General features: G+C 49.3%; 1 protein-coding gene across 1 annotated transcript in view; it reads right to left on the reverse strand.

The window, feature by feature from the left end:
* Nucleotides 1–5,702: 5,702 nt before the first annotated feature.
* CRMP1 (collapsin response mediator protein 1) overlaps nt 5,703–13,965 on the reverse strand; it is a 65,742-nt gene continuing 57,479 nt past the window's right edge. Inside the window, exons 12-14 of the mRNA XM_059923354.1 lie at nt 11,741–11,920; nt 8,674–8,839; nt 5,703–5,794 (exon numbers count right to left, since the gene is read on the reverse strand). Coding sequence (XP_059779337.1) covers nt 5,703–5,794; nt 8,674–8,839; nt 11,741–11,920 — 438 coding nt within the window. The remainder of the gene's footprint in view (nt 5,795–8,673; nt 8,840–11,740; nt 11,921–13,965) is intronic.

The raw sequence follows: 13,965 nt of genomic DNA on the forward strand, positions 1-13,965 counted from the left end.
TCAGCCGCCCTCCCTCCATCTGGGTTGTGTCCCCAGTTCTTCTTATGGGCTGTAATGGAAGGAGGTGAAAGTGGAAGGGGTTCATGAATGATGATATATTGAAGAGTTTAGTGGATTAATTTTTACGCACATTTAGCCTCTCTGATCTTGTCTGAGCTGCTAGGATGAAGCCGATGTGGTATATGAGGTCAACAGAGTCTCCAGCCAACCTGGGGTTTGTCTTGCGTTCATCACCCCGGGGCTGGTATTGCTGCTGCTGCAGAAGCCTCCTAACTGCTCCTGATCTTCCCTCCTGCCCTGCCCCACCCTCCTCTCATCTGTCCACACTTCCTAAAACACAGATCTGACTGCAGCTCTTTAGTGGCGTTCCCTTGCTCTTAGGAGAAAAAGCAAACTCTAACATGGACCACAGGGCCTTGCGAGGTCTGGTATCCGCCACTCCTCCAGCCCAGCTGATGCCGTTGCCCCCATCCAGCCTCTGTCTCCTCTCACGGCCTCATAGGTGCCACACCCCCTGCCTACCACAGGGCCTTGGCACATGACAGTCTTCTCTCTGGAACCCTGCTGCCCCCTCCCATCCCCTTTGCCTCATTAGCTCCTAGCCATTGTCCACATCTCAACAGGGCTCACTCACGACTTCAAGAGCCACCCCTGCCCACCTTGATAAGATCAGACCCCCCCTCTTTCGCTCTTAAGAACTGTCTGTATATTTTGTTGCTGGGATGGGGGAGGGGACGGTAGACACATTGCTTTATTTCTCATCCAAGTTTGGAGATAGAGGCAAAGCAGCCGCAGAGATCTGCATATCAGCTGTATAACTGATGAGGCCAGATTGAGGGACCCTGTGTCCACAAAGAGCCTGTTCATGCTTACCCCTGAACTAAACTGCCCGCCCCCAACACAGACAGAGACGTGGCCCCGGTCACAGGCTTCTACCATGGGGACACCCCCAAAACACATTGAGAGGAGTGGCGAGGGGGCCCAGGTTTGGTGGGGGGGTTAAGGTGGGGTGGGAGGATGGGAGGGTGTCTGGAACTTGTACATTTGGGCAAGGAGAGTTTCATAAAAAGCCAATACAATTACAAAAGGTATAAAAGAGACTACTGTATATGTTTAGAATGAGAGACGAGAGCAGAACAAATATTTTTAGAACCTGATGAACTCCACAAAATCACAAATACAAAAATATAATTTTTTAAGTCAATGAATTGCCTAACCCACTTCTGTAATACTTTGTTCTAACGTTTCTCCACTCACTGTTGTGTGCATCGGATGCCTAGATTTCCATGGACCAGTTTCGAGCTCTGCACACTTGCCTCAGTGCTCCCTCTCCTAGTTGCTGGGCACACTTCCGGTCTGGGCACACTTCCGGTGCCAGGTGCCACGGGACGCATTTGCGTCGTGTCCCCTGGCCTGCGCTCCGTGTCACGATGCAGGGGAGTTGGCACAGGGGGTGGCCATTTGTGCCTGGGCTGGCTGGAATTACGTCCACTGGACACATGCCCATCCCCACTGAACCCAACTCAATCTGCCCTAACCCAGATCCCAGATATGCCCATGGCCTCCCAGTGTCACCTGATGAGCGTCACTAACTTCGAGGTAAATTTTGCATCCAAGGAAGTGTGTCCTGAGGCCCGTCATCTCCGTGGAGGGAGGAAGGGAGCCACTTAGCACTCTCAGTTCTGAAAAATCAGGTGATTTCCCTCTGCTGGGGAAGAATGAATGAGACAGAGGCCAGGAGAACCTCCATGTTTCTCCCCCAGAGAGCGGACGCCCCTCTCTGGGGGACATGAGGAGTGGGAGATGAGCATTCTCTACTCCCTGCAAAATGCTTCCTTTATAGCACTTAGCATGGTGTGTAATTAGATGCTTTGGGTAATAATTTGGTTAATATCTGACCTTCCCCCTGGAATATATACCCATTGCTTTCCCCTACTAGCACGATGCCTAGTACTGAATAGGCACTCCTCGTACACTGGTGGAAGGAAAAATGTAGGGAAGGAAGGAGGAGGGAAATTTCATTTTGGTAGAAGCCCTTTTTGTTCAGGAATCTTCTTCTTGCTCTCTTGCTCCACGAATTGACGTCACTGAAGGAACACTTGAAGCCAATGACACCAAATATACTGGCATTTACTGGGACACCAGACCCGACTTACATTGCATGGATTGAAAGCTCACTGGCTTCATGTTGGTAGCTTGAAATTGGCTACAGTGAGAGTACTGGCACCATAGAAGTTAGCAGACACTACAGACTGGGGCTCCCACCCCAGCCCAGCCAAGCTCAGAGTCCAATGTTTATTTAGCAGTGTACCTCAGGACCACTGGGTTAGAAGACCATGCACTGTGGTCACCCTGGTCTACAACCAAGGCTCTGCTGCAGCTTAATGAGGGAAAGGATGGTCTTTTCAATAAATGGCACTGCTTCGATTGGATTCTATATGGAAAAAAAGCAAGCCTTGAGCCCTATTTTACACTGTGTACAAAGATTAATGAGAGATGGGTCATAGACCTAAATGTGAAAGATAAAACTTCTAGAAGGAAACTCAGAAGACTATTGTGGTAGCAGAACAGTGCCCCCTCCCCAAGACTTCCACATCCTAATTCCTGGAACCTGTGACCGTGCTATGATCTCTGCAAAGGGGAAGTAAGGGTGCAGATGAATGAATAGGAGAATAGATAGCCTTCCCCTAAAGCTCCCCACCTCCTCCTACCATTTCAAGAGATGAATGAAAAGAACGTTACTTACAAGGAATGCTGCAGCTCAGCCTCCTAGAATTAAGGCTTGTCTGTCTTGCAGCTGCCAGGACACCTGTGCCTGTGCCTCTTGGGAACCTGATGTAGGTCAGGGGTGCTGCCGACCTCAGCAGGTGATGCCAACTGGGCGGTGGTCCGGTGGCTTGGCGGCTGGGCAAAGGCCCCATCAGAGTCGGTCCTACAGGGAGGATGTTAGGGCTGCTTCCGCTTCAGCATCTGCTCCCTGATGGGCTGGGGGGTGATGCGGGAGAGAGGAAGTGCTTTCCAGACAGCAGGGTGGGTAACTGATTGTTGCCGACTTTACTCTTCTGGAAGTTTCTGCATTGTCCTCTAGTAGTCCCAATGGGCCAAGGCCAAATATCAAGTCATTACCCTCCATTCTTGATCTTTCTTAATATTTAGCTTTGTTTCAAGAAAATCCATAACTGACCCTAAGCCACCACCTCTCTGGACCTTAAAGTATCCTAACCCAGTGAGGGTGGGGGGAGAAGACACTAAAAGCATAAAGTAGACGTACGCCCATCCAAAGCCATCCTGCCTCAAATGACAAAGCTTGGCAGTTAGAAGCAAGGAGCTTTGGCCATGTGGGTCCTGGATTTAAATATTGGCTGTGCCACTTCTTGTGTGATCTTAGATGAATTATTGACCTCTCTAGGACTCATCTGTAAAAGATGTTAATAATAGTGCCTACCTTACAGAGCACCTGACATGTAGCATGTGCTGTACAGATAATGCCGCCATCATTATCACCAGCACCACCACCACCACCACCATCATCACCATCACCATCACCATCAGCATCATCATCACTATCAGCAGCAGCATCACCATCACCATCAGCATCATCATCACTATCATCAGCAGCATCACCATCACCATCAGCATCATCATCACCACCATCACCATCACCATCAGCAGCATCACGTGACATCACCATCACCATCAGCAGCATCATCACCATCATCAGCAGCATCACCATCAGCAGCAGCAGCATCACCATCACCACCATCATCATCACCATCACCATCAGCAGCAGCATCATCACCATCAGCAGCAGCAGCAGCATCACCATCACCACCATCATCATCATCATCACCATCATCAGCAGCATCACCATCAGCATCATCACCACCACCATCATCATCACCATCAGCATCATCATCACTATCATCAGCAGCATCATCACCATCAGCAGCAGCATCACCATCACCACCATCATCATCACCATCAGCATCAGCAGCATCATCACCATCACCACCATCATCATCACCATCAACAGCATCATCACCACCATCAGCATCAGCAGCAGCATCATCACCATCAACAGCATCATCACCACCATCAGCATCAGCAGCAGCATCATCACCATCAACAGCATCATCACCACCATCAGCATCAGCAGCAGCATCATCACCATCATCACCATCACCGTCAGCATCAGCAGCATCATCACCATCACCACCATCATCATCATCACCATCAACAGCATCATCACAATCATCATCATCATCACCATCATCATCACCATCACCGTCACCATCAGCATCAGCAGCAGCAGCATCACCATCATCATCAGCAGCAGCAGCAGCAGCACCATCATCACTACTAACTGGGAATCAAGACAAACAACTTTGAGGTTTTACTCCTCCTTAGAATGTATACCTCCCATGGGACTGAAGGTCAGAAATGTGAAGTTTAGGAGCTGGGCACTTCCAATCTGAGGCAGTCTGACCCACATAACACACAGGAAGAGACAGCACACCAAGGAAAGGCTGGGCAGGAGGGAAGGGACATGATGTGATTTCAACCTATTTCACAGAAGCCCTTGGCCGGCCATCGTCCTCCTATTCTCATCCTTGTTCTCATGACCTAACACTCCCCAAATCATGTCTGGCTCCCTCTCCTCCCTCCTCTGCTGCCCCGACTACCTAACAAGAGCGAGTCCTGGGGAAGCAAGCACCACTGTCCGCTACTACAAAGGGGAGCACAAAGCATGAGCACCTGAGTAGCCATCACTTAAATGCAAACACCCCAGTCAGGGAGTGGGCCATTTATTTTCTTTATTTTTTCACAAGCGTTGAATTCAGAAATAAGAGTCACAATAAGTCAGCTGTTAAGTAAAAATGAGGGTGATTACAAAGGAAAACTATGTACAAAACTTTAAAAATCTGACGGCCTCGTCATCCGCCTGGGAGGGACCAGGACACGGTCACCGGGAGCAGCTGTGGCCACACCATGGTCAGCCCTGAATGAGGGTGGGAGACCCCTTTCTGAGTGTGAACCTGGCTAGGCCTGCAGCCTGGAGTGGGCTGGAAGGACACACACAGACCGGAAAGACGTCATGGCGAGTTACAGGTGCCACGGAGACCAGGGTTCCTGACACAGGACGAGAGTGATGCTTCTCTGGCGGTGGGGCGGGCTTCCTTCTTGTGTAGACCTGGGGGAGGGGATGATGAGGACACATCTTCCTGCTATGAGTTTTGGAGCTGCCCCCGAGGGCTTGAGGTCTGGGCTTCGTGTCTATGTAGGGCCGCGGCTGTCTTCTGTCGGACGCACTCACAGACTCGCAGACGTAACTTAGTAACATGCATCAACTATCCTAGAACAGCTACAGGGGTGCAAGGGAACCACTCAGAGAACCGTGGAGCCCGTGGCGTCAGAAGTGGGAGGGACAGTACAAGACGAGGCTGGAACCTGTGTTCACTAAGGAGGGGCCTGGAGACGCCATGCTCTGAGGTGGACTCAGATGAACACACGACTGTGGGCAAGGGATTTCCAAGCAAACACACCACACTAGTACCACTTCTTCCTAAACCAAAAAGGAAAGAACATCATTCCATTTTCCCCCCATCAGTACCAAACGATACTGTGGGTTTCCAAACACTGACAGGGCAAGGGATGGACATCCTTCCCAGAATCCTTCACACTCGCTCATCCACGAGTCGCCTTCACCCGAGGCTGGTGATGTTGGAGCGGCCACCAGGGGGTGCCACGATGCGGTGGCCGGTGCGCCGGGGGTTGTTGTCATCTATCTGGGCACCTGGAAGAGACAGAGCCAGTCACTCCAGCGAGATATGCTGACACCAGCTCCATGTGCTGCTCCCGCGGGCTGGGTGCCCTCTCATGTCATGTCCCCCAGCCTCTGGGACGCCGAGCCCTCGTCTCAACACGCCTTCCATCCTCACCATCCTTCAGCCCAGGATGACCTCTGGGAAGGCTCCCTGACCTCCACGGGGTCCGTTGCTCCCTCTTCTACACCGCCCCAGGCCCCGGGGCCACCCTCCTGCAGCCCTGACCACCCTGTGCTCTTTCTTGTCTGGCTTCATGTTCTTGAGACAAGTGGGCAAACACTTACTGAGTGCCTACTGTGTGCAGGCGCAGACTTGGTGCTTTAACATGTGCTGCTGAATTCAGGGCTCACAGCAATCCTATGAAGGGAGTGTTGTTTTAGCCCCAGTTTACAGATGAGGAATTTGAGGCCCAGGTCACGCATTGTAGGGGGCACCACTGGAGGGAAGGGAAGCCAGGATCGTAGCCCCACTGGTTTGTCCCCAAAGCCCCAGCTCCTACCACACACTCACAACGACACTTGGCAGTGTCCATGGTTCCCAGAGTGTTTTATGTGCTATGCGTGGGAGCACACATATGTGCATTTGTATATTGTGTGCATGTGTGTGTGTATCTGTGCATGTGTGTGCACACGTGCGTGCTTGTGTGTGAACACTTGGAGCTGGATTTACCCACCCTGTTTGCAATGGGCAGGTCTGCGTGGGGATGGGGGGGCGGCCTTGTTTGTTTTAAATCTGCAAAGCCAACCATCCACTCCAATCTCACGCATTCTCTTGCAGTTAAAGAAAGACTTAAAATTGGAGCACTAAGCTCAGTGCCTGGCGCTCAGTGAATATGTATTAAATGAAGACTGGGTGACGGATAATGCTGGGAAGGAGGGATGTTGTGGAGAGGGGTCCAGTCGGGAGACTTCATTTCCAGCGCAAAAGGTGCCTGGAATTTGGGTAATTTGGAGTCAGACAATCTTCTCTCCTGGCCTCATTTCCTTTTCTGTAAAATAAGAGCCGACTCCTATCCACAGTATTGTGTAATCTATTGCCTCAAACCACAGGATCAATTTTATGGCAAAGCAGGTGTAACAATGAGCACACGACAACAGGATTCAATGGATTCACCGTGAACCTCATTGATCGGAAGAAGCTGGCCTGACACGAAGTTGGGATGGTCTACATTGAGAGCTCTGCTAGGCTGTCTGCTAGGGTCAGGCGCTGCCTCCCAGGGTACAGTATGTGTACTGAACCAATGCCCGATATTCGATGTCATGTTCCCAGGAACCAGGAGGTGGAAACTGGATTATCCCCTCTCACCATCACTCCCAATGACTTCACCAAAGAGGAAATTTAAAATAAACACATGAAAGATGCTGAACTTCATAAGGAATCAAAGATTTACCAATTAAGACTTCAATGAAAACAACAGTGACAAAAATAACTAGATGAGGTCCTTCTACCTCTGACTTTATATGATCTGTGTAAGCCACAACGAATTTGGTTTAGAGTACTGACTTTGATTTTCTCTCATTGTTTCATTGATAGACAGTGTGTCTTCCTGACCCAGAAATCAGGCCAAGTGCTTAATATCTTTCTACCTCATAAGCATCTGTACCTTGCATCTGTACCTTTCTACCTCATAAGCATCTGTACCAGTTGTGTTTAGGGTCCATTTGTGCAAAAATATTAGTTTTCTTTAGACACTGGATCACACGGTGTGGGAGATACTCTTCCATGACAGGCTCAGGGAAAGTGAGATGGACTGGACTGGAGGACCCTCTGATTCATGCTCCCCACTGCGTAATCCCTGAATGGATGGTAGGTTGTCACCCCCGCAATTTAAACTGGTATTTCATCTTCTCTCTGCCCCTTCCATTCTCTCTTTTGCCAACTACATCGCCTTTTCTGTTTAAATGTCCTTCACTCCTGCTGGACCAGAAGTCAGCCCATTGAGGAAACTCAGCCCTGTTTTTACAGCCCATGAGCTAAGAATAGTTTTTTGCATTTTTAAATGGTTCCATTTCAAATGGTCTTAGATATTGCCTCTTGGCTCACAAAGCTTAAAATATTTACTACCTGGCCTTTTAAGAAAAAGTTTGCTGACCTCTAGAATAGACTGAGCCTGCCCAGCTGTGTCTTATTCATCACTGTATTCCTGGCACCTAGCACAGCATATAACTCATGCTAACACCTCAAATATTCGAAATTCCAAGGCAATGTCCCAACAGGTGCACACCTGTCCTTGTGTGGCGATCTGATGAAACTGCAGACACACGTCCCAAGAGCCTTCAGGAAGTCTGAAGGACCATGTGAACTTTCGATTTTGTCTGCACACATTTGTTGAGCACCAAGTCCTGGCATTTTGACACTAAATGTCTTGGAGCCTTAATTTCCTCCTTAAAGAAACAGGAATAATACCACTCTACACACAGGGCTGTTGTGAAGATCAAACAGTCATGAGTTATGAGAGTGTGTGCTGAACTACCATGGATGGCTGAAGACCCGACCCAGAACGTACATCCAGCAAAGGCAGCTACCCTGATTCCCCTCTCCACACATAGCTTCATGGGTAAGAGTGTAAAATGTCCCCAAGAGTGTTAAGGAAGAGCCTAAGGACAATTTTCAGGCAGACTCTTCATAAACCAGGGTCAGGTATCTCTGTGCTGCTCCCACGGACCCTCTCTGCTCTCTGACCTCCCCCAGCCCTCTCTGCCCAACCGCAGGAGGGGAGGGGAGGGGAACCCACACTCCCATCTTTGGCTCCTCATCGAGTGCCTGAGGCTTAGGGTCCATTTCTCAGGAGTTCAGGGCTCTGGGAGCCACTGTGGGGTGGGGAACCTTGGCCGCTGTAGTTTCTTACCTGATAAACTGAAGTTGGACTGGTGGAGGTTTCTGATCGGTGGAGGCTGGTGTTTGGAAGGCGAGGACTTGACAGAAGGAGCAGGAGTTGCATATTTGGGTGTGGCTGGCACCTCATACACAGGACCGTCATACATGCCCCTGGGAACCCCTTGCAACCCAGAAACCTAAACAGAGGACAAGAAGAGCAACTGATTGACAAGATGCACGTATGCATTCCCGTGTGCAGGAGAGTGACCATGGTCTCCTCGGGGATACACACATGTACACACAAACATGCACACACCTGCTTGTACACACACCACACAAGGCACCCGCTCACACATGCATACACACGTGCACAGGCGTACATATATGCATGCACACAAACATGTGCGCACATATACATATGCGTGCACACCCCACACACACACTCCACATACACGTAATTCACACATGTGCGTGTACATGCACACACAGGCCTGCACACACACTAATATGCATAGTACACAATCACATGCATACACACGTGCACAGGCATACATATATGCATGCACACAAACATGCAACACATACATATGCATGCACACCCCCCACACACACTCCACACATGTGCATGTACATGCACACACATGCCTGCACACACACTAATATGCATAGTACACAACCACATGCATACACACAATTCACACATGTACGTGCACACACATGCCTGCATACACACCAACATGTTTAATATACACACTAACATATATAACACACACACATACAATCCAACACACATTCATAAAAAGACAGGCAAGTGCACACTCACGTGCATACACACATATACATACACACACAAGCACAGACACATACACAGCTTCGTGCAGGAGGATTCCAAAGCTATTTCCAAGAGGAAAACACTTCCCTGACACCCTCACAAGGACCCCTGAATCGGGGACTGGTGGCATCAGGGGGTCGTCTTCATCGTGGATTTGGGAGCAGGTAGTTTGGGAGGTGATCCCGCAAAGGAGGAGGGAGAGAGGAAGGGAGAACACCTACCACAGGGAGAGAGAACGAGAGGGCCGCCTCTGAGGGCACCTGGCTCAGGGCTACTGCAGGGAGCAAACCTCCTGGGCCCCAGGGAGGATGGGACACAGCACACAGCCTCTGTCCCCATGGGTTGAGGGCTGTCCTGGGAGAGACAGCCATGAGGCAAAGAAGCCAAAAGCTGCAGGGGCTCGGGTGGGAGACTGGGAGCCTGCTGGTGAGCTCAGAGCCAGCCAGGGGAGTGTGGGCGTCCGTCCCAGGCCCTGGGAGACAGAGTGTGGCCAGGAACATGTGCAGGTTCCCACTGTGAGTCAGTGACAGTGCCCCGACCCCAGCTTCACGTCCCTCTTCCCCTGCACATGTGACAACGCCCGACCCCAGCCCTAGGCTCCCTCCTCTACAACAAAGGGGTCCTTTTTCAGCACCAATATCAAGGGCCCAGAGCTGCTTGGTGATAACCCATCCTCTGCCCCCAGCAGCCCTGCTGCCCTGACGCCCTGGGACCTCATTGTCTCTGCCCCATCCCTCTTAATACCTGCTTCCTGCGCCTCTGGGCTTCCCTGGTTCCAGCCGGTTCCAAGCCTGTGTTCCTGGCCCCCAGTTCCCTTCAGTGACCTCTGAACTCAGCTTGGCCAGACGCAGGTTCCGGGGCAGGGCCTGTCCCCCACCTGCCCTGGCCTCTGTGCTCTGCCCTCAGGTATGCGGGGAGGGTGGCCCTGTGCCAGGGGACCTGCCCGCCTGGCCACCGCAGATCACGTCTTGGCATCGAGGTCAGGCATCCACCTCTCACAGATGCTGTTAACTACAGACCTCAGGTTCAAACTGATTTAGAGGGAATGAAGCCAGCCAAGGTGTGTTTCTGCCCCCTTGGTGGGTGTCCCAAACAGGAGTTTACAGAAGTCCCTTTGTCTCTCAGCAGCCTGCTGTGGCCACATCGCTATCCCTGGCCATCTTTTGGATCTAACTTGCTAATTCTCCATGTCCATCATTTCCCCATCTGACGCATAACATCTGTGCAATTTGGTATCCTTGACTGGGGATGCTACACTTTAAGGCATGGAGAGGGACAGTAAACAGACATAGAGCATTGTGATGGTTGGCCTGGGAGTCTGGGAATGCCAGGAGGTCTCTGGGCTCTTGCATCTAAATTGGTGGCACTGGTGCCACTTATGAAGCACAAGAAGAGTGGGACCATACACAGGTGGGCACACATGCACACACACATATACAAGCACATAAGCGAGCACAGGAGCACATACACACAGGAGCACCACGTGCATATACACATACACCCATGCAGATACACACAGACATACACATATACACGTGCACATACACAAATAAAGCGGGGCTTTCTGGCAGACATCAGCCGTTTTAGTGCGGGAAGCAGGTTGTCATGGTGATGGGAGGGACTTAATTAGGGAAGATGATTGATCACAGATGGGAGTCTTTCTGAAGCATGAGCCAACTTCCTCCTCTGAACTGGACTGGAGACGGGACAGAGCCTGTGCCTACTCCATGCCCTTTGACCTCCTGAGTCCACGCTAAGACTCCTCAAGATAAAGGGGGGAAGGAGGATGCAGAATGGAAGGGGAGCAAGAAGGAGAAAAGAGGGCAGATCGAAGGGAGTCTAGATGCAGTTCTGCCACCCCTCGAGTGGGCTAGGGCGGTTTATTTTTACCAAACGGCACTAAGGGCTTCAGAGCTCTCCCAGCCGTGTGATGCTGGACAGTCCTGCACTGCTTTGAGCGCCAGGGTTCTGATCTGCAGAAGGAAAGTCACGACACCTAAAAGAGGGGGTGAAGACCCCCCCCCCGCAAGATGATGCAGGATGTGCGTCCTGGCTGGTGTACTCCCAGGACTCTTCCCATCACCCCACGTGCACAACCCTTTACAGTTGGCAAATCCCTGGCACCTCCTCGGACTCGTCTGGTCCTCACTCCAGCCTGAGACGCAGGCAGGTCACGTCCCAGCTCATCTGACACGTGAGGAAGGGGAGGCTCGTGCAGCTGTGACATTTGTTCGCTCTGCACACGGCAGACCCTGGCTCCGCATACCTTGTTCCTGATCCTGACGCGCTGGTAGAGGTACTCGGGGAAGGGCTTCCTCGGGATGAAGCGGCCCACGCCCTTGTTGACCTTGACATTGCCGTCCTCAAAGACGATCTTGCCCTGGCTGATGACCACCAACGGGGAGCCGTGGCACTCCATGCCTTCGAAGATGTTGTACTCCACAGCCTGCACGGCAAGAACCACGGGCTTTTATCCAGCTTCCAAGGCTTTTCTCCGCATCAGCCCTGTTCATCCCAATGGTGATTCTGCTACACATCCTATCACAGGCATTTTCCAATGCTTGTTCTTTCTGGAAAACACCTTTAGGACCGTGTAATATTCTTTTGTACACTTTCGTTTGCATAATCAGCCCCTCACGGTTGGGCTTTTACGTTGCTGGTGGTTTTATATAATCTAACTAATATCGTCTGGGGCATGGTGAAAGTGAATGGGGCTCCTGGAGTTAGGCAATGAAGCCACTCTGACTATAACTGAACATTTTGGGGTCTTCTTTTAAAAACATTTTCTTTCATTTTTCCTAAAATTAAATTACTGGGTCAAAGGACATGAGCTTTTGAAAGGCTGCCAAATTATTTTCTGAAGGCATCGGACCGATTGACGTGACATCGGCAGTGGGGGAATATTTCATAATTTCATGTCTATGAAATCCCCTCCGGCACTAGGTAAAGTCATTTTTATTTATTTATTTATTTACTAATTTGAAAGACAAAACATTTCCTAGAATATATGCATTCCTTTCATTAGTCCTAAAGTGAATACAACTACCACCAGCCAAACACTTTGATTATTCAAAAAGTAGGTAAAAAATACGGTAAAAAGTCGAACGGCACAAAAGATATATATAATTTTAAAAAGCAGGTCTCTCTTTGACCTCAGACTGAGATGCCTGCCTCACACTGACCTTTCTGGAACCCCAGATATTTTCTGTGCGTGAGTAACTTTCTCATGTTCCAAGCGCTCTGGACAGTTTCACCTTAGTTTTTCTCCTTACCTCAGAGAATGCTCCCCATCAGCGAACGTTCCCGTGTCGTGGGTTAAAAATGTTTTGATATTCCTTAAACTGCTGCACTGGATTCCACCCCAGGGACATACTATCATTTACCTATCCAATTCTCAGGGACAAGCACGTGGGTCTTTGCCCTGCTTTTGCTAAAAAAGCACAATAAACACACTTGAGTGTCCACACCGGCACGTGTGAGTATCTTCGTAGATGTGGACTTTGGGCCAAAGTGTAAACGGATTATAACTTTGACAGATTTGCCTTCCAAAAAAGGCAGCGTTGATTTCCATTCCCGACAAAACTCCATGAGTTTGTCAGCATGCTAGTTCCACCTCAGCTCCATCCTATTAAACCCCTGCATCTCAGACACTGGCACAGGTAAAAACAGCATCTCACTGCAGTGATTTGTATTTGAGATCGGATCTGTTTTTAAATGAATAGAAACCCTTTGTATATTTCTTCTTCTGTCACTGCGTTTTTGCGCCCTGTTCTATTAGGTTCTTGGTATTTTCCTTAATGGTTTCTAAGGACATATTCAATGTTAAAAAATCTCTCCCTTTGTTTGTCCTGTGTATTGCCAATACTGTGTATTACCAAACTTCCCTGTCTGTCCTCTGCCTTTTGATCTCATAAAGTAATAAATATTATCATTTGCTGCAATATAGAGGGTTTTTTTTCTTGGTTTAATTTGTATGTAGTCAGTGGTCAAACAGACCAATCTTCTCCTTTGTATTTTCTAAGTTTTGTGTCTTGCTCAGAAAGGTCTTCTCCCCTTCAAAATGATCATTTTAAAAAATGTGTTTTATTCTAGTCCTTTTATAACTTTATTTTATTTCAATCTTCCACCCATTTTGAATTAGTTTTGTGGTCAAGAGTACAGCAGCCGCCTAGCCCTATGAGCCGGCTATTCAAACACAATTGGTTGAATAACTGTCTTTGTGTAATTTTAACAGTCTCCTTTGTTGAAACCAAACTCTCATATATGCGGTCGGTCTATTGCCTGGCTCTCTTTTCTCTTCTGCTAATACCAAACTGCCTCAATCATTGTAGCTTTATAATATGATTTAATAACTGGGATGATTAGCGTTCTCTCTTTAGTTTTCGTTTTCTTAGAAATGTTTTGGCTATTCTCAAATTGTCCATCTAGGAACTCTGTTTTTCTAGTTAAAAAACAATTCCATTCCATTTTCTGATGTGATGACTTCAAGTT

Source organism: Balaenoptera ricei, chromosome 5, assembly GCF_028023285.1.
Source record: "Balaenoptera ricei isolate mBalRic1 chromosome 5, mBalRic1.hap2, whole genome shotgun sequence".
Classification (NCBI taxonomy): Eukaryota; Metazoa; Chordata; class Mammalia; order Artiodactyla; family Balaenopteridae; genus Balaenoptera; species Balaenoptera ricei.